At 44.3% G+C, this 20,235-nt stretch overlaps 1 protein-coding gene across 2 annotated transcripts in view; it reads right to left on the minus strand.

Annotated features, from left to right (window-relative positions):
- Window positions 1–20,235, minus strand: part of LOC120044311 (Down syndrome cell adhesion molecule homolog) — a 120,915-nt gene that overhangs the window by 57,808 nt on the left and 42,872 nt on the right. For both annotated transcript variants that reach the window (XM_038988926.1, XM_038988925.1), the window contains exons 3-7: window positions 9,379–9,525; window positions 8,876–9,154; window positions 8,419–8,694; window positions 7,104–7,400; window positions 4,170–4,445 (exon numbers count right to left, since the gene is read on the minus strand). In XM_038988926.1, coding sequence (XP_038844854.1) covers window positions 4,170–4,445; window positions 7,104–7,400; window positions 8,419–8,694; window positions 8,876–9,154; window positions 9,379–9,525 — 1,275 coding nt within the window. The remainder of the gene's footprint in view (window positions 1–4,169; window positions 4,446–7,103; window positions 7,401–8,418; window positions 8,695–8,875; window positions 9,155–9,378; window positions 9,526–20,235) is intronic.

Below are 20,235 nucleotides of genomic sequence, written 5' to 3' on the forward strand. Positions count from 1 at the left end.
TTGCTGATCACCGAAGACAATTAGACAGCCTATAGGGAGGAGGTCAGTGACCTGGTAGTGTGGTGCCAGGACGACAACCTTTCCCTCAATGTCAGCAAGACAAAGGAGCTGATCGTGGACTAAAAGAAACGGAGGGCCGAGAGCTTCAAGTTCTTCAGTGTCCACATCACTAAGGAATTAACATGGTCCACACATGCCAACACAGTCAGGATGAAGGCATGACAACACCTCTTCCCCCTCAGGAAACAGAAAAGTTTTGGCATGGGCCCTCAGATCCTCAAAAAGTTTTACAGCTGCCATCCAGGACCTCTATACCAGGCGGTGTCAGAGGAAGGCCCTAAAAATTGTCAAAGACTCCAGCCACCCTAGACATTTCTCTCTGCTACCACACAGCAAGAACCCTGAACAGCGTCTCCCCCTAAGCCATAAGACTGCTAAATACTTAACCAAATACCTACCCAGACTATCTGCATTGACTCTTTTTACACAAACTCTTTTGACTCATCACATACGCTGCTGTTACTGTTTATTATCTATCCTTTTGCCTAGTCACTTTATCCCTACACAACAGTAGTAGATCATCAAGGACATCAACCACCCAAGCCACAGCCTGTTAACCCCACTATCATCCAGAAGGCAAGGTCAGTACAGCTTTTATTTAGTTATTTAACCTTTATTTAACTAGGCAAGTCAGTTATTTACAAAGACAGCCTAGGAACACTGGGTTAACTGCCTTGTTCAGGGGAAGAACGACATATTTTCACCTTCTCAGCTCAGGGATTCGATCTAGCAACCTCTCGGTTACTGGCCCAACGCTCTAACAACTAGGCTTTCTGCCACCCCATCAAAGCTGCATCAAAGCTGGGACTGAGAGGCTGAAAAACAGGTACTATCTCAAGGCCATCAGACTGTTAAATAGCCATCACTAGCTGGCCTCCACCCAGTAACCTGCCCTGAACTTAGTCACTGTTACTAGCTGGCTACCACCTGGTTACTCAACCCTGCACCTTAGAGGCTGCTGCTCTATTGACATAGACATGGAATCACTGGTCACTTTAATAAAGGATCACTGGTCACTTTAGGGCTAGGCCCCTTTTTTCTCAATTTCCGCCTGACTGACGTGGCCAAAGTAAACTGCCTGTTGCACAGGCCCTGAAGCCAGGATATGCATATCCTTGGTTCCATTGGAAAGAAAACACGTTGACGTTTGTAGAAATGTTAAAATAATGTAGGAGAATATAGCACAATAGATATGGTAGGAGAAAATCCATAGAAAAACCCACCAGAATTTTGTTTTTGAGAGACCATGCTCTTACAATGGAAAGTATAGGAGCATACCGAGTTCTAGCTCCCAGCATGCAATTCCTATGGCTTCCACAGGGTGTCAGCAGTCTATGTTCAAGGTTTCAGGCTTGTAACTTCCAAAACGAATAAGAAATATCAGTTTTAGTACAGGGACACAGTCTTGGAAATTCGACAAGACGCACCTGCTAAAATCAGTTTCCTATTGAACACACTTCTTTCCGTAAGAAATATTATAGTTTGATTACATTTATTAATAATGTTTACATGCTGTTTTACTCATTTTCTATGTATATACTGTATTCTACTGTATTCTAGTCAATGGCACTCCAACATTGCACGTCCTAATATTTATATATTTCTTAATTCCATTCTTTTACTTTGAGATTCGTGTGTATTGTTGTGAATTGATTTAGATACTACTGCACAGTTAAATACTACTGCACTGCTGTAGCTGGGAACACAAGCATTTCGCTACACCCGCCCATCACCACCTTTGATCCTGCCGAACTGCATCTCCACAGTACATCTGTCCAATAAGCAGGTGTGACCAGAACAAGTATAAAAGCACAATCCAGCCCAGTCCGGGGTAAGTCTTCAGCAAGCAGTGGCAGAGTGAGGAGCATAAACCTCTGCCCTGCACATCAATGGCTGGGCCACAACCCATTGACCATTTCTTCTGCAGCCCTGGACTCTCTCAACACACGCTAGTGTTAGCGTGTCACTGACCTACAAACCACTATCACTATCACTACAACACTTCAACTTAGTCCACTTCCTGTTTGCTGTGTGTGTGTGCCTGTCTTGAGTGGGGAAATAATGTGTGAATTGCATCCCTGTCTCCTACCGGTCATTTCCGTCCTCTTACCAGGACGCCGGGGCAGTTGCACCTATATCTAAACCGCCACCTCTATTAGAGAACACCACATGGTGGAGCTCTTTATCACTGTCTATATAGCCAAGTTACTTATTGTGTATTTATTCCTCATGTACTTTTTTAAATATTATTTTTTAGATTTGTCTGCATTGTTGGGAAGGTCACGTACAGTGGCTTGCGAAAGTATTCACCCCCCTTGGCATTTTTACTATTTTGTTGCCTTACAACCTGGAATTAAAATTGATTTTGGGGGGGTTTGTATCATTTGATTTACACAACATGCCTACCACTTTGAAGATGCAAAATATTTTTTTATTGTAAAATAAACAAGAAATAAGACAAAAAAACTGAAAACTTGAGCGTGCATAACTATTCACCCCCCAAAGTCAATACTTTGTAGAGCCACCTTTTGCAGCAATTACAGCTGCATGTCTCTTGGGGTATGTTTCTATAAGCTTGGCACATCTAGCCACTGGGATTTTTGCCCAAGGACAAACTGCTCCAGCTCCTTCAAGTTGGATGGGTTCCGTTGGTGTACAGCAATCTTTAAGTCATACTACAGATTCTCAATTGGATTGAGGTCTGGGTTCTGGCTAGGCCATTCCAATACATGTAAATGTTTTCCCTTAAACCACTCGAGTGTTGCTTTAGCAGTATGCTTAGGGTCATTGTCCTGCTGGAAGGTGAAACTCCATCCTTGTCTCAAATCTCTGGAAGACTGAAACAGGTTTCCCTCAAGAATTTCCCTGTATTTAGCTGTGGTATGACTTAAAGATCATTCCTTCATTTCTGACCAGTTTCCCAGTCCCTGCCGATGAAGAACATCCCCACAGCATGATGCTGCCACCACCATGCTTCACTGTGGGGATGGTGTTCTAGAGGTGATGAGAGGTGTTGGGTTTGCACCAGACAGCGTTTTCTTTGATGGCCAAAAAGCTAAATTTTAGTCTCATCTGACCAGAGTACCTTCTTCCATATGTTTGTGGAGTCTCCCACATGCCTTTTGGCGAACACCAAACGTGTTTGCAATTTTTTTTCTTTTAGCAATATTTTTTTTCTGGCCACTATTCCATAAAGCCCAGCTCTGTGGAGTATATGGCTTAAAGTGGTCCTATGGACAGATACTCCAATTTTCGCTGTGAAGTTTTGCAGCTCCTTCAGAGTTATCTTTGGTCTCTTTTTTGCCTCTCTGATTAATGCCCTCCTTGCCTGGTCCGTGAGTTTTGGTGGGCAGCCCTCTCTTGGCAGGTTTGTTGTGGTGCTATACTCTTTCCACATTTTAATAATGGATTTAATGGTGCTCCGTGGGATGTTCAAAGTTTGGGATATTTTTTATAACCCAAAACTGATCTGTAATTCTCCACAACTTTGTCCCTGACCTGTTTGGAGAGCTCTTGGTCTTCATGGTGCCGCTTGCTTGATGGTGCCCCTTGCTTAGTGGTGTTGCAGACACTGGGGCCTTTCAGAACAGGTGTATATATACTGAGATCATGTGACAGATCTTATTCAGGGGCTTCATAGCAAAGGGGGTGAATCCATTATAATTACAGGTTGTAATTCAACAAAATAGAAAAAATGCCAAGGGGGATGAATACTTTTGCAAGGCACTGTAAGTAAGCATTTCACTGTCAGTCTACACCTGTTGTTTACGAAGCATGTGAAAAATACAATTTGATTTGATTGTAAGAGCCATACCTTTTACTGATTATGGCATATATCTGTAAAGTGCCTATACAAGAGGCTGTAACACACTTGATTCATCAAATCTAGGTCCTGATGAGTAGATCATGAGTAGAATCATGTGTGTTAGAGGGGCGACAGGTAGCCTATTCTAGATGCCATTGCCTGAATTTACATCCTCACAACTGGTAATTACCACCTTGCTACTTGGTTATGAACGTAGCATAAAGCCCGCAGATAGCTCTACAGGTTGTGACCCCTGGGTTGTATCTTTAACTGAGTAGGCTAAAGGTTTGAGTGCATACTGTACCTTTCACACTGACGTGCACACTTTGGCTGGTGGAGAGAGAAGGTGAGACCAGCACGCTACACGTGTACTCTCCCTCATCCACATCCTTCTGTACATCATACAGCTTTAGCGTGCCATTGTTCTCAAATGCCCGCTGCCGGTGGTTATAGGGGAGCAGGTTGGCGTCCTTGTGCCATTTGATGGAGTAGTACGGGTAGCCAATGACGCGGCAGTGAATGTACATGTCCCGCCCAGCAATGGCGGTGAGGTTTTTCATTGGTCGTATGCTGGCAGGCCCTTAATGGAGACAGAAGAGAAATACCTCTCTTAAAATGATTTTGAGGCTGAGAAATGTGAAACTTTAGAAATTTGAGATGTTTAAGTGTGTCAGAAACCATGGAGACAGACAGGGATTCATTCTGAAAGACAAGGACAACATTTATTGGAGATTGTAACGCATATTAAAATAATATACTCCATTGGGACTTGCTCAGTGCTCAGACTACAATATCCTACTATTAGTATAATATCAACACCTCTTTTTCCTGTAATTAGGAAATAAAAGGCAATAATTTACATAAATCTCATTGAATAATAGTAATATAAAATCACCCTAGTTCCTCGTTACTGGGACCAATCCATAGCTGAGTGTTCCAGAGGGCGTGTACCTACTTTCCTATTTTAAACTCTCCGAGGTGAAGTGAATATTATCACACTGTTCTAGCACCTGCTAGACGCCAGGCATGATTGCATTTGACAAGCATTAGAGCACAATGTTCCCACTCTCCACTTATGAACATATTATCAAAAGCATTACTCATGTTCCCCCTGCTCGCTCTCTCACACTGCTGGAAAACCAACAGCATGTAACCAACACAGCTCTATAATACAGACCCTACCAGGGATACTGTCTGACTATTAGGATATTTAACATACTGTAGATAGATGACAGTTACCCAATCCATCCTGTATTGCCTTTAGGAGCCATAGGAAAACTAACACTTGACAGAAAGGTACAAATCTAGAGTTAGGTACTGTAGCTAGATAGAACAGTTGAACTAAATCTGTGGTGGTGTGTAAAGGCATCCACGTTGCTACTCTCTTTAGCATGATTAAGAAGCAATCAATGTGAGAAACAGTCATTACACTGTCTCTGCAATGACACCTGTGGATATTTATCTTCTACGCTCAGGCTGCATTCAGAAGCCATGGACACTCTGCTCAGCTCCGCTCTCTTCTAGCTAACCTACTGAACTGGAGTCTTTAGCATCCCCTCACTAAGCCCATGCTTAGCTACATCATTGTGCTTTCCAGTGGGCAAACCATCAAAATTAGTTATCCAATATGTAACACAGACCATAGGCCTATCCTTCTCTGTTTTGAGCCTTTATAACATAATGAATTAGCATTGAGTGGAGGATGACGGGCCTGGAGTCTCTAGATATACCCCTAGTAACCATGGTGACAGTCAGTTTTACAGTAGCTGGCTATAGAGCTGCCTGGCACCTCCCTGCTGAGTGTAGATTGCTCCTCAGTCAAATGCTAGTGCTAGTGTAAATCAACTTAATGGCGTCCCAATATAAAGCCATCAGCGAATGTTAGGTAGGGAGTAGGGCATTAGAGAAGTTACCGCTGACACCAGTGAGTGATGATCGCAGCACTATACGAGCCCCTAGGATAATCTGGCAGGTTTTGAATAGGAAATTAAATCAAAAGGAAAAAGATGGGTACAGACAGACTGGGGAGCTAGTTGACACAAAGATACACACATCGACACAGACAGAACGACCGTAGGGGAAAACAGACCAGATAGAACACGCTCACACACAGACACATGTACAAAAACACAGACACACATGTACACACATACACATATTTGTGACATACGTAAACAAAACAAGAAGGAAAGAAACAAAAAAACAAAAAAATGGCTCACAACTAACACACAACACACACTGAACACACAACTAACACACAAATAACACACAACACACACAGAACACACAACTGACACACACAGAACACACAACTAACACACACCACACACTGAACACACAACTAACACACAACACACACAGAGCACACAACTAACACACAACACACACAGAGCACACAACTAACACACACAAAACACACAACTAACACACAACACACACACACACAACACGCAACTAACACACAACATACACTGAACACACAACTAACACACAAATAACACACAACACACACAGAACACACAGAACACAAAACACACACAACACACACAACACACACAGAACACACAAATAACACACAACACACACAGAACACACAACTGACACACACAGAACACACAACTGACACACACAGAACACACAACTAACACACACCACACACTGAACACACAACTAACACACAACACACACAGAACACACACAGAACACACAACTAACACACACCTAACACACAACACACACAGAACACACAACTAACACACAACACACACACACAACACACACAGAACACACAACTAACACACAACTAACACACAACATACACTGAACACACAACTAACACACACCTAACACACAACACACACAGAACACACAACACACACAACACACACAGAACACACAACTAACATACAACACACACAGAACACACAATTAACACACAATTAAAACACACCACACACTTTACACACAACTAACGCACAAATAACACACAACACACACAGATCACACATTTAACAGACAACACACACAGAACACACAACTAACACACAACTAAGACACAACACACACAAACAACAAGGAGACCCTGAAACAAGCACGAAAGAGGTTAGTCAGGCACTCTCAAAGGAGCTTTGGAAAAAAACACATGCATCAGGAAAAACAACAAAAACAACAACAAATTAATTCATAAATTCATATGTGTAAAATGTAATTGTTTTGGAGGAGCTGATCTGACAAGCACCTCTTACGTTTATTCGCGCCTGGTAGGAGACCGCCCCGGCCGAATTGTTGCAGATGCACCGGTAGACCCCCCCGTCTGGCCCTGTTGTCTGGCTGATGTTCAGGTGGCTGATCACATGGCCCTCCTGGTTGGTGTAGTGGCCGATGCGGTGGCGGGAGTCCCTGATGACTGGATCGTCGTCCAGCGTCCACATCACCCTGGGCTCCGGTGTGCCTTTCACCGTGCAGAACAGTGACACAAACTCGTTGGTTCCAAACACTTTCTCACTGAAGGAAGAGATGATCTTGGGCGTGCCGTCTGGAGAGAGGGGGAGAGGGAGACAAGATGGGAGGTGGGTTAGAGTTAAAGAGACTTTTTTCTAGTTGATCTAGATACCAATCTAAAGTCAGATGCATTTTATCCCCCTTAAAGGAAAATTCCACCCCAAAACTACAGTATTCTTTGGTATTTGTTTCATTGGTCCATTGTTGATATATTCCCAAAATGTTTTGCTTGTCAACATCATTCAGGTCATATTTCTGTATTTTGAAAGTTACATATCTTGAAAAGTTGATTGCTGATGATTGGGACTATATCAACAATGGACCAATGAAACAAATACCAAAGAATACTGTAGTTTTGGGGTGGAATTTTCCTTTAAGGTCAAGGTGATGATAAGGTTTGGGTCGACTGATCCTAGATATATGTCTAGTATGTCTAGTTAATAAAAGGAGAATTCATTACATTGTCTCTTTGCCAGATACAGTAAATCAGGGATAAAAAAAAACTGTTGACCTCAAGTCACATGCATCAAAGGATCATGATGAGCACACACAGTGTCCATTCACACGAATACTGTATATCTCAGTGGAGAGAGGATTTGGAATTGTTCCTACTCCTCCTCCCCCTCCTCTTCCTCCTCCTCCTCATTATAGATTATCAATACCCTCTTTATATTGGTCCATGACCACAGGAGACAGTTGCCACAGCAACGGAGTTCAGGCCATGCGAGCAATGTGAGGCTCGTTCAGATAATCTAATCATAGGGGCTGTGGGCAGGGCTTTACTGCAGCCCTCATTAGCACTCACACACGCACACCTGATCAATGGTTGGTGTTCCCCAATTCTGCAGTCACACAAAAAAACACATGCAGGCAAACACACACTTACATGCATGGACACTCACACACAGATATATGGCCACACAATGCTCACATGCACATACACACTAAAAACACACAACTACCCAAAAACAGAAACACATAGGTTTTCTGCTGCGATTGAAAGTAATATTGCTAACCCCCTGACCACACAGACATCCACTGAGAGTACTGACCTTCCAGAATGACCTGGACAAAGTCCTGGGCGGACATCTTGCCTTTCCTAGCGAAGCACTGGTAGGCTCCTCCATCACTCTTAGCCATCCCAGCCATGACCAGGTTCTCCCGGTTGTTGCCGGTCATACGAACACTGTTCCCAGGGTAGATAATTTCTCCATTCCGGTACCAGGACAGGTCGTACTCCTCCGAGCCACTCACGCTGCACGACAGAGACACCTGGCTACCCACGCTGCCTTTCACCTTCCTCGGGCTGACCACTGCCTTCAGGGGCTCTGGAAGAGGGAGAGGGGGCTTATATTCTCTTGTCAATGTGACATACTGTATATCAGCTAAAAATGTAGGAACTTTGAACAGTATCCAACTCTGAACAGTATTTCAGATATACAATTAACAGATTAACAACAAATATACTGTACATTTGGCACAACATGCTGCACACAGTCTATTACTGACCTTTGACCTGCAGCCTCCCCACCACCTCTGCGTTGCCATAGCTGTTCCACACTTCACACACGTAGCTTCCCTTGTCGCTGGGCTGCGCCCTCTCGATCAGCAGGCCCGTCACACTCTGCCTGAAGCGGCTGTCCGGCTCTAGCGGACGGTTGTCCTTCAGCCAGCGGTACTTCGGGGCCGGGTGACCAGACGCCTTGCACGGTAGCTCCACCCGGTGTGATGTCATCACCTCGCGACGCTCAAAGCCATCCAGGATGACCGGCGCCGAGTTGGAGGGGTCTGAGGGAGGAGCAATGGCAAAAGGTGAGAGAAATGCAATATTTTGGTCAAAAGTATGCATTGTTAGCAATACTCAGTTGACTAGCTTGGAGCAGGTCCAGATTGAAGGAGTGAATTGAAACAATAGTGAAACCTACTGATATTCGGAGTGTATTCCAGGCTATCATTGGCACTCAAACTTGCACAACAGACTGGTATCCAAGCTGTACTGTCCCTCTGCATACCTGACACAAAGAGGCGTGCGCTGTTGCTCTGCCTGGTCTCTCCTGTGTAGCGGTGGCGTGTCATACACCTGTAGTTATACAATCCATCCTCATTTTGCACGTCCAGGATGTACAGGGCTCCCGTGGAGGCAATGAGGAACCGAGGCGCTGCAACATAACAAGACACAGCTAATCGTTAGACATATGCAGCATTCAACCTGCTTATGTAGCTTAGTAGCAACATACTGTACAACCATACAGCTGTGTGGCATATATACTTTCTTTTTCTTTTTCATTCACAACAGAGTGGTATCAGAATCATCCTGCATGTACAGATATGATTCAACAAATAAAAACACTAAAAACAGCCCTAGCAAAACTTGATATAGAATATCCATGTGGCTTGGTAAATATTTGCAGAGTTGTCTTCTGTGATGTGCCTGGCGACGAGACTACAGACACTGAGCATCTGCTCCAGCCCATTTAGCTGAACACATCTGAGAGGGAATGTGACACGGCTGTGTGTTGTGGCAGTCTAACACCGCTCGTTATCACATAGCTCATCGCTCTGCTCTCTCTCTCTGGCGGAACTCTCTCTCTTTCAGACTAAAGCAGAGAGATCCAGGGACAGAGATCACACAGCGCTTTGATGTGGCACCGCGGCGTAGCTCAGGTCGGATGTGCTAATATCATGCTAATTCGTGGGAAAACTGGAAATGGGGGGAGGTCGTCAACGTTTAGGAGGACTAATGCCTGATAGCTGCCGGAGCTGTCATAGCAGGAGCTGGGAGGATATTCCTCAGACAGAGATGATGGAGGATGCTGTTTAGGATGGGGTTGCGAATGGCATGTTCACAGTACCTCCCATTTCCTTCCCATCTATGCCAGTCAGTGTTGAAGCTATGAGAACTGGAACAGTGACCGACACCTCTTATTGAATACTGTCTGTAAAACACAAAACCCATTACAGCACTGCAACAATCTACACTATTTTGACCCCATTTTCTTTTTGATATAGAAAGGGAAAAATGAGTAATGTGACATACTGTATTGTATTGGCCTTTGTGCAGAATGCTACAATAATCCATAGAAGGCAGTAACGAACCTGTGTTCATGTCCTTGATGTTTAATTAAAGAATATTGATTCAACCTTGTGATATTTTACATTTGATAGAAAGAGGAGAGTTGAAATGAAGAAGGAGAAGGTGAAATACAGAGAGAAGGTGAAATAGAGAGAAAGAAAGATATATTTACTATAACAGTGCATTTGGAAAGTATTCAGACCCCTTGACTTTTTCCACATTTTGTTATGTTACAGCCTTATTCTAAAATGGATTAAATAAAACATTTTCCTCATCAATCTACACACAATAGCCCATAATGCCAAAGAGAAAACAGGTCTTTAGACTTTTGCACATTCATTAAAAATAAAAAACTGAAAACGTATTTACATACGTTTTTAGACCCTTTGCTATGAGACTCGAAATTGAACTCTACCTGTGGTAAATTCAATTGTTTGGACATGATTTGGAAAGGCGCACACCTGTCTATATAAGGTCCCACAGTTGACAGTGCATGTTAGAGCAAAAACCAAGGTCGAAGGAATTGTCCGTAGAGCTTTAGAGCAAAACCAAGGTCGAAGGAATTGTCCGTAGAGCTGTGTTGAGGCACAGCTCTGGGGAAGGGTACCAAACCGTTTCTGCAGCATTGAAGGACCCTAAGAAAACAGTGGCCTACATCATTCTTAAATGGAAGAAGTTTGGAACCACCAAGACTCTTTCTAGAGCTGGCCGCCCGGCCAAACTGAGCACTCGGGGGAGAAGGGCCTTGGTCAGGGAGGTGACCAAGAACCCGATGGTCAATCTGACAGAGCTCCAGAGATCCTATGTGGAGATGGGAGAACTTTCCAGAAGGACAACCATCACTGCAGCACTCCACCAATCAAGCCTTTATGGTAGAGTGTGCCAGATGGATGCCACTCCTCAGTAAAAGGCACATGACAGCCCGTTTGGAGTTTGCCAAAAGGCACCAAAAGGACTCTCAGACCATGAGAAACAAGATTCTCTGGTCTGATGAATCCAAGATTGAACTCTTTGGCCTGAATGCCAAGCATCATGTATGGAGGAAACCTGGAACCATCCCTACGGTGAAGCATGGTGGTGGCAGCATCATGCTGTGGGAATTTTTTTCAGGGACTGGGAGACTAGTCAGGAACAAGGGAAAGATGAACGGAACAAAGTATAGAGAGATCCTTGATGAAAACCTGCTCCAGAGCTCTCAGGACCTCAGATTGGGGCGAAGGTTCACCCTCCAACAGGACGATGACCCTAAGCACATAGCCAAGACAACGCAGGAGTGGCTTCTGGACAAGTCTCTAAATGTCCTTGAGTGGCCCAGCCAGAGCCCGGACTTGAACCCGATCGAACATCTCTGGAGAGACTTGAAAATAGCTGTGCAGCAACGCTCCCCATCCAACCTGACAGAGCTTGAGAGGATCTGCAGAGAAGAATGGGAGAAACTCCCCAAATACAGATGTGCCAAGCTTGTAGCGTCATACCCAAGAAGACTCGAGGCTGTAATCGCTACCAAAGGTGCTTCAACAATGTACTGAGTAAAGAGTCTGAAAATGAAAATGTAATATTTCAGTTATAATTTTTTATAATCTGCCAACATTTCTAAAAACCTGTTTTTGCTTTGTAATTATAGGGTATTGTGCGTAGATTGATGAGGATAAAAAACAATTTTATACATTTTAGAATAAGGCTGTAATGTAACAAAATGTGGAAAAAGTCAAGGGGTCTGAATACTTTCCGAATGCACTGTATATACAAAAGCATGTGGACACCCCTTCATATTAGTGGATTCGGCTATTTCAGCCACACCCGTTTCTGACAGGTGTATAAAATCGAGCACACAGCCATGCAATCTCCATAGACAAACATTGGCAGTAGAATGGCCTTACTAAAGAGTTCAGTGACTTTCAAAGTGGCACCGTCATAGGATGCAACAATTCCAACAAGTTAGTTCGTCAAATTTCTGCCCTGCTAGAGCTGCCCCAGTCGACTGCAAGTGCTGTTATTGTGAAGTTGAAACATAGAGGAGAAACAACGGCTCAGCCGCGAAGTGGTAGGCCAAACAAGCTCACAGAATGGGACCACCGAGTTCTGAAGCGCGTCACACGTAAAAACCGTCTGTTGCAACACTAACTATCGAGTTCCAAACTGCCTCTGGAAGCAACTTCACCACAAGCACTCTCCGTTGGGAGTGTCATGAAATGGTTTTCTATGGTCGAGTAGGCACACACAAGCCTAAGATCACCATGCACAATACCAAGCATCGGCTGGAGTAGTGTAAAGCTCACCGCCATTGGACTCTGGAGCAGTGGAAACACGTTCTTTGGCTTCACCATCTGGCAGTACGACAGACGAATATGGGTTTGGCGACGCCAGGAGAACGCTACCTGCCCAATTGCATAGTGCCAACTGTAAAGTTTGGTGGAGAAGAAATAATGGTCTGGGGCTGTTTTTCATGGTTCGGGCTAGGCCTCTTAGTTCCAGTGAAGGGAAATCTTAACGCTACAGCATACAATGACATTCTAGACAATTCTGTGCTTCCAACATTGTGGCAATAGTTTGGGAAAGCCCTTTCCTGTTTCAGCATGACAATGCCCCCGTGCACAAAGCGAGGACCATACAGAAATGGTTTGTCGAGATCAGTGTGGGAGAACTTGACTGGCCTGCACAGAGCCCTGACCTCATCCACATTGAACACCTTTGGGATGAATTGGAACGACGACTGCGAGCCAGGCCTAATTGCCCAACATCAGTGGCCGACCTCACTAATGCTCTTGTGGCTGAATGGAAGCAAGTCCCTGCAGCAATGTTCCAACATCTAGTGGAAAGCCTTCCCAGAAGAGTGGAGGCTGTTATAGCAGCAAAGCGGGGGCCAACTCCATATTAATGCCCATGATTTTGAAATGAGATGTTCAACAAGCATGTGTCCACATACTTTTGGTCATGTAGTGCAGATAGTAAAGGAGAGAGAAAGGGAGGCGAGGAGGATGCAGCAGCAGCAGTGCATTGTGAGGAGCGAGCGTTGACCTAGTTAGAGCATGGATTTGATATCCTGAAGGGCTTTTCAGCTTGTGATTTACATGCAGTTGTGTGTGACAAGCAACCACTGGTAAAATGAGGGGGAAAGGAGAGTGTGTGCGCATCCGTGTGTGTGTGTGTATGTGTGTGTGTGTGTGTGTGTGTGTGTATGTGTGTGTATGTGTGTGTGTGTGTGTGTGTGTGTGTGTGTGTGTGTGTGTGTGTGTGTGTGTGTGTGTGTGTGTGTGTGTGTGAGTGTGTGTATGTGTGTGTATGTGTGTGTGTGTGTGTGTGTGTACTTGCATGCTAGACAAACACATCATCTCTGCTAAACCTTATAGCAGAGGAGAATGGAATCCTAGTGTTTTCTAAACCAATTACACTCCTCAGTAGATGTGATATCTTACAAGCTATTAAACAACTCAACTGTTCTTTATTTTCTTCAAAACAAGACAACCCTAAATGAGACAGACATGCAGGTTAAGAAAAATAATTAATTTCCAAGCGATTATAAATAACATATATCAAAGGAGGGGGAATCAGTCAGTCTCTCCTGTCCTTCCTTCTTTGATCCTCCTTTCCCCTGAACTTCGCCTGGCATGCTGTTAGGCGTCAAAAGTTGACAAGATTTTGTTCTACAGGCTTATGAATGAGAGGCGCTTTCATTAAAACAGGTTTCATCTAATCCATGACAACGGAGAGCGAGTAATGTGTGTTTGTGCGTGCGTGTTTGTGTGTGTGTGTGGAGCGAGGAGTGTGTGTGTGTGTGTGCTCGCGCGCCTCAAAAGTCTGTGTGGAGCAAGTAGTGTGTGTGTGTGTGTGTGTGTGTGTGTGTGTGTGTGTGTGTGTGTGTGTGTGTGTGTCCACACACACACACACACACACACACACACACACACACACACACACACACACACACACACACACACACACACACACACACACACACACACACACACAGTCTTGCTCACTCACACACACAATTACACAAACACAGAGCCTCTAGATTGTTGTTTATTGAATCCCTCTCCTCCTCTCAGTGGAGGGCTGGAATCAGATTCCTGATGCATGCTTAGGATGGGGTTTCTCTCTACGACCATTCATGATTATATTTATTTTATCAAGCCCAATTAATAAATATATTTTTTTTAACTATTATTTAGGGATAATTGTGAATATGGAATATTCAACTGACCCACACTACAGCAACTACACTGTGTGTGTGTGTGTGTGTGTGTGTGTGTGTGTGTGTGTGTGTGTGTGTGTGTGTGTGTGTGTGTGTGTGTGTGTGTGTGTGTGTGTGTGTGTGTGCGTGTGGACTTGTCTCCACGGCACAGGGCTACACAAAGGCTTGGTCAATAATAACGATCCACAGGGCTCTACTACGCCCTCCCTTGCTCCCCCCAGTCCGCCTACTGAATACTAACGCAGACGAGGGAAGAGAGAGAGCCCTCCGTGATAACGCAGAGCTGTGTGATGTGTGCGTGTGTGTGTCTGAGGGGATGGCAATGGCATCACCAAACCCCAGGTGGCACCAATCCCCGTCCATCCCCTTCCCCTCTCCTTCCTCTAGCCAGGTGCTTGGCATGGCCGTGATCAGGGACACAAGTCACCCTCTGTGAGTCTCCACTCAATGGATTATGCAGTGAGCACTAATGTAGACTGTATTCTCTACATGGGGGATTTCACAAATTCTGACTGAATCATAGCCATGAATAGTAACAGAGAATTGTAGCCATACTAATACATTATATTGTAAAATGTCCTCTCATGCTGTTTCCATTTAGGAAAATCAGTTGCACTGATAAAATAACTCAACAACCTTACACACAAACATGAATAACATTAACAAATCATCTCTCCCTGGGAGACACATGGTGACATTGTTGAACTCTTTCTCCAGGCTGGCTTATGCTTGCTGGGTGACCATCTTCCTAAAAGGTGGCTTTCTCCATGACTGTTGACAAAAGGACCGCTGCGTAGGACCCGCAGCACAGTTCTGAGGCGTCAGCTGATTCTACACTGATAGAGACACGAGGAGAGAGAGAAATAAGACTATGAGAGAAAGAGAGCGTATGGGAGAGAGCGTTTGAGACAGTATGGGAGGTTAGAAAGAGAGAGAGAAAGGGAGAGAGAGAAAGAGACAGCACCTCTGGGATACAACCACTCTGTCATCTGAAATGACTTACAAATTAGCATACACCAATGTGGAGAGAGAGAAAAAAAGAGAAGAAGACAACTTTCATATGCTAATACAGATCATGGCCAGGCAGAGCAATTTTCATAAAAATGTCAGCCGTGTCTGTTTGACAGATCCCAACAGGCGCTTGAAGACTCCGACCTCACAGCCTCGCTCTCTGTCTCTCTCTAGATGGGAGGTAAGATATAGTCAGGTATTAAAATGCTTCTCACTGAAACATTTCTCACATCCCTTTGCTGAGTTAGGCTAATGTTATATTGTCAAAATGCAAGCTGTCTTTTAGGAGCATAAACACTTTTAACATCCCTTTTGAACTTTGAACTGTGGCAGCTGATCAGCTCGTGTAAATTAAAAAATACACCCAAGCTATCTTTCAACAACAAAAATAGAAATTTGCTTCATCATCATTTGATTATCCTCCAAGTAGGGCAGAAGCCCAGTCCCTGCAGAGCCAGCCGACTAGCAATAGCTTGTGCTCCCTGCCAGGCTGTCTCTGCCAGGATGTGCCGTGTTGGGGAGTGGAGGTTGGTTCATCCCCCAGAGACGGGGGTTATTATTGTCACTGTAACCTTGGCCACACAAACTCACACTACCTGACATGAACAGCAGTACGCTGGCCCACCTGCAGCTATCTGCATCTATAATGAATATATCCTCTACACGCTCTCTCTGTCTACTCCCTCTGTATGTGTGTGTGTACGCGCGTGTGCATGTGTGTGTGTGTGTGTGTGTGTGTGTGTGTGTGTGTTCCCTGCTGTGCTCAGACTTGAAGCTGCTGTTGAAAAGACATGAACTGCATAATTATTGTTTTCTCTCCACTTCTGAAAGACTCTTTAAAAAAATAATTTCTGAACAACACATCAAGGTCCTATGCAGTGGCGTCTGCCATGCCTGGGTTCATATACTACTTGTTTTCTCTCAAATACTTTAGCTGCGCTTGATTGAGCTTGTCTAGCGCAATGGAATCTATGGAATAGTCCCCCGGGTTCGAAACTTTCCCATCAAGGCACTCTCAATCAAACACTCAACGTGTTCAAAAGATTTCACTATAATTATTTTCAACACAGGCCTGTTATGTGCAGCAAGTCATGTCCTGTATATGAGGGAGTATCAGAGTAGAAGAGGCCCTGACTTGTACTGTAATAAGGCCTGGTCTTATTAATTGGCAGTTCTTAGGAGAAGAAGCTCCGTATCTCTAAGACAGTACAGTACAGTTCAGTAGAGGGGGATTCCACCATATTACTCCTCCTGTAATAACCACCATTTGTCACCATTACAGGAAGCTGTTGACAGCTACTGGGGTTGTCAGGGCAACGCTATCCCTATCCCAGCACCTTCCTACCAAACAATTGTCTGCATAATGTGCTAAGCTCACAATGGAAACACACACACACACACACACACACACACACACACACACACACACACACACACACACACACACACACACACACACACACACACACACACACACACACACACACACACACACACACACACACACACACACACACACACACATACAGTAAGTTAGTACACACACAAGTTTCCAGATACACCGGATGAAAAAAATAATACACATAATCTTTCCACAAGATGTTGGAACATTGCTGTGGGGACTTGCTTCCATTCAGTCACAATAGTGAGGTCGGGCACTGATGTTGGGCGATTAGGCCTGGTTCGCAGTCGGCGTTCCAATTCATCCCAAAGGTGTTCGATGTGGTAGGGCTCTGTGCAGGCCAGTCAAGTTCTTCCACACCGATCTCGACAAGCCCTTTCTGTATGGACCTCGCTTTGTGCACGGGGGCATTGTCATGCTGAAAGAGAGAACGTGTTTCTCATCACTCGAGAGAACGTGTTTCCACTGTTCCAGAATCCAATGGCAGCGAGCTTTACACCACTCCAGCCGACGCTTGGCATTGTGCATGGTGATCTTAGGCTTGTGTGCAGCTGCTCGGCCATGGAAACCCATTTCATGAAGCTCCCGACAAACAGTCCTTGTGCTGACGTTGCTTCCAGAGACAGTTTGGAACCTGGTAGTGAGTGTTGCAACCGAGGACAGACAATGTTTACGCGCTACACACTTCTGCACTCGGTGGTTCCGTTCTGTGAGCTTGTGTGGCCTAACACTTCGCGGCTGAGTTGTTGTTGCTCCTAGACATTTTCACTTCACAATAATAGCACTTACAGTTGACCGGGAAATCTCTAGCAGGGTAGAAATTTGATGAACTGACTTGTTGAAAAGGTTGTATCCTATGACGGTGTCACTTCAGTAAGGCCATTCTACTGCCAATGTTTGTCTATGGAGATTGCATGGCTGTGTGCTCAATTTTATACACATGTCAACAATGGGTGTTGCTGAAATAGCCAAATACTTTTGTATATATTGTGTATATGTTCCTCTCTCTTACCTGGTTGAGCTTACAGTTTGGGAACACACTGACAGTAAGGCAAGTTACAGACTATCTATCTATCTATCTATCTATCTATCTATCTATCTATCTATCTATCTATCTATCTATCTATCTATCTATCTATCTATCTATCTATCTATCTATCTATCTATCTATCTATCTAGCATTAAATCCAGGTAGACCATGTATTGTAGATGTACGGTATGCATGCAGTTGAGTGAGCAACAGTTTCTCTACATGGTGATAATCAGGAGAAACATCCCTCTGCTCATTAACTAGTTACAGTAGCCTGGGGCTGACGACTCCCTCCTTCCATAGGCGTGTACGCCAGAGTGGAGGATGAAGATGTCATATTCTGCCAGACTGAACACACACTACTGCTATTAACTGTGGATGGACATTTAACATTGTCCCAGTGACAAGACAATAATAGTTTAACTAACGATGCCCTGGAGCAAGAGACTGTATCAATCACTCATTACTGTCTGTCGTTGGTCATTGCACAGCATGTTTTAAATGAATACCTAACGTTCATATATTGATTCATCCTATGAGGATCAAGGTAGTCAAAATGATCAAAAACAAATAAATTATCGTCTGCAGTACAACAACCCCATGACAACGGCAGGCCGTGACTATGTTCCCTTGATACAAGAATAGCTAAAATAGGGTCACACACGTACACAGACAGTAGTGGCTTTAGGGCGTGATTAGTGTGTGATGATATTATGATGGGCAGAGCTGTGTATCAGTGCTCATTCTGTTCATTAGGACTAACTTACAGCTGTTCAGCACTGTCCCCTCCTACACACACCTACTGTATTTAAGCAGTTCACATTGGAGCTAAGGTTTGTATGTATTGGGGCTAAGGTTCCTTGCTGAGCTAAACATTGGCCAACTCACACACGCACGCACACATACACACACACATACGTTTTTGGGATGTGAACACAGGCTCACTTCAGACTCTATTTCCTCTGAAATGAATGGGGGCCATTGGGCCATGGTGAGTGACTGTGCGTCTTAATTGGCCAGTGTTAGACTCAAGTCATTAAGCCACTGATGGCTGTGCATTTACAATGCTATCATTGGCTTCTCCCTGGCTGACGCTAAATAGCCCCAGTGTTGGGCCTCAGCTGTATACCTCATGAATATGTATAGTAGATCTCCCCTCTCAGCTGCACTGATGTGAAACCTTTGTGCATAGGGCAACCACACGGCACTGGGAAGCATTAAGTTAGCTATCACTATCTATTCAATTAATATCTATGTTCTGAACACCCAAAATGATGCCACGTGTGAAAAAATTTGCTTTGTATGCACATGACAAAAAAGTAGGCCTTTCTCCAATCTCTCATTTTCTCTGTTCAATAGTCCATACAGAGATCAGTGTTTTCACCTGTCCTGAGTCACCTCTGGATGTCAGCAACCATCAAGGAGTGAGAGGTTCCACGTGTGGGTTCACGCCCCCCAGTGTCCGGTCTGGAACGTGAAGTCACGACCTCTGCAGGTCGGCTACTGGTCTGCCCTAGAAAGTTACGGTCGGCAGAACGGCCAAACATTTATATTTGTATGGCTGTTTTGGGCACTAAAATGTGTTTATTATAATCAAGTTCGATCACCATGGTGAATTCTTTTAAAGCTCACTACAAATTGAGATATTTAATTAAACAGTGTTCCATTCTGACTACTATATTTGTCGTCACACAGGACAATGTGCTGACACAGACCAATCACAGGTTGGCAGGCTACGAGGAGGCTTGCGCCCTCATGCCATAGACATTCAGGTTGACTCTCTCAGGCAGGATGAAAACGACTACATCGACCATGACCTTTGCTAGTTACGGCCACTTTCACCATGATCCTTAGCAATTTTTTTGTGCCATTCAGCCCCATTCAGCAATATGGAGCGCTTCAAATTCAAATACTTCATGCGCCATCGGGAGTTTTTCATAGGAATATGTGGATGACGTCAGCACTATCACTATTTACTGTTTTTAATGTCTATGGTTCTCGCACACACACAGAAACAAACACCTGTCAACTTTCCAAACAGGTTTCTTTCAAATAAATTATGTTTTGTAAAATCTGATGTCGATACCAGCTCTGAAAACCAGGCCATCCATAGCTAACCCAAACCTCTGTTATAAACCAAGTCAATTAAGTGAGAAGA

The sequence above is a fragment of the Salvelinus namaycush genome, chromosome 3, assembly GCF_016432855.1.
Source record: "Salvelinus namaycush isolate Seneca chromosome 3, SaNama_1.0, whole genome shotgun sequence".
NCBI lineage: Eukaryota > Metazoa > Chordata > Actinopteri > Salmoniformes > Salmonidae > Salvelinus > Salvelinus namaycush.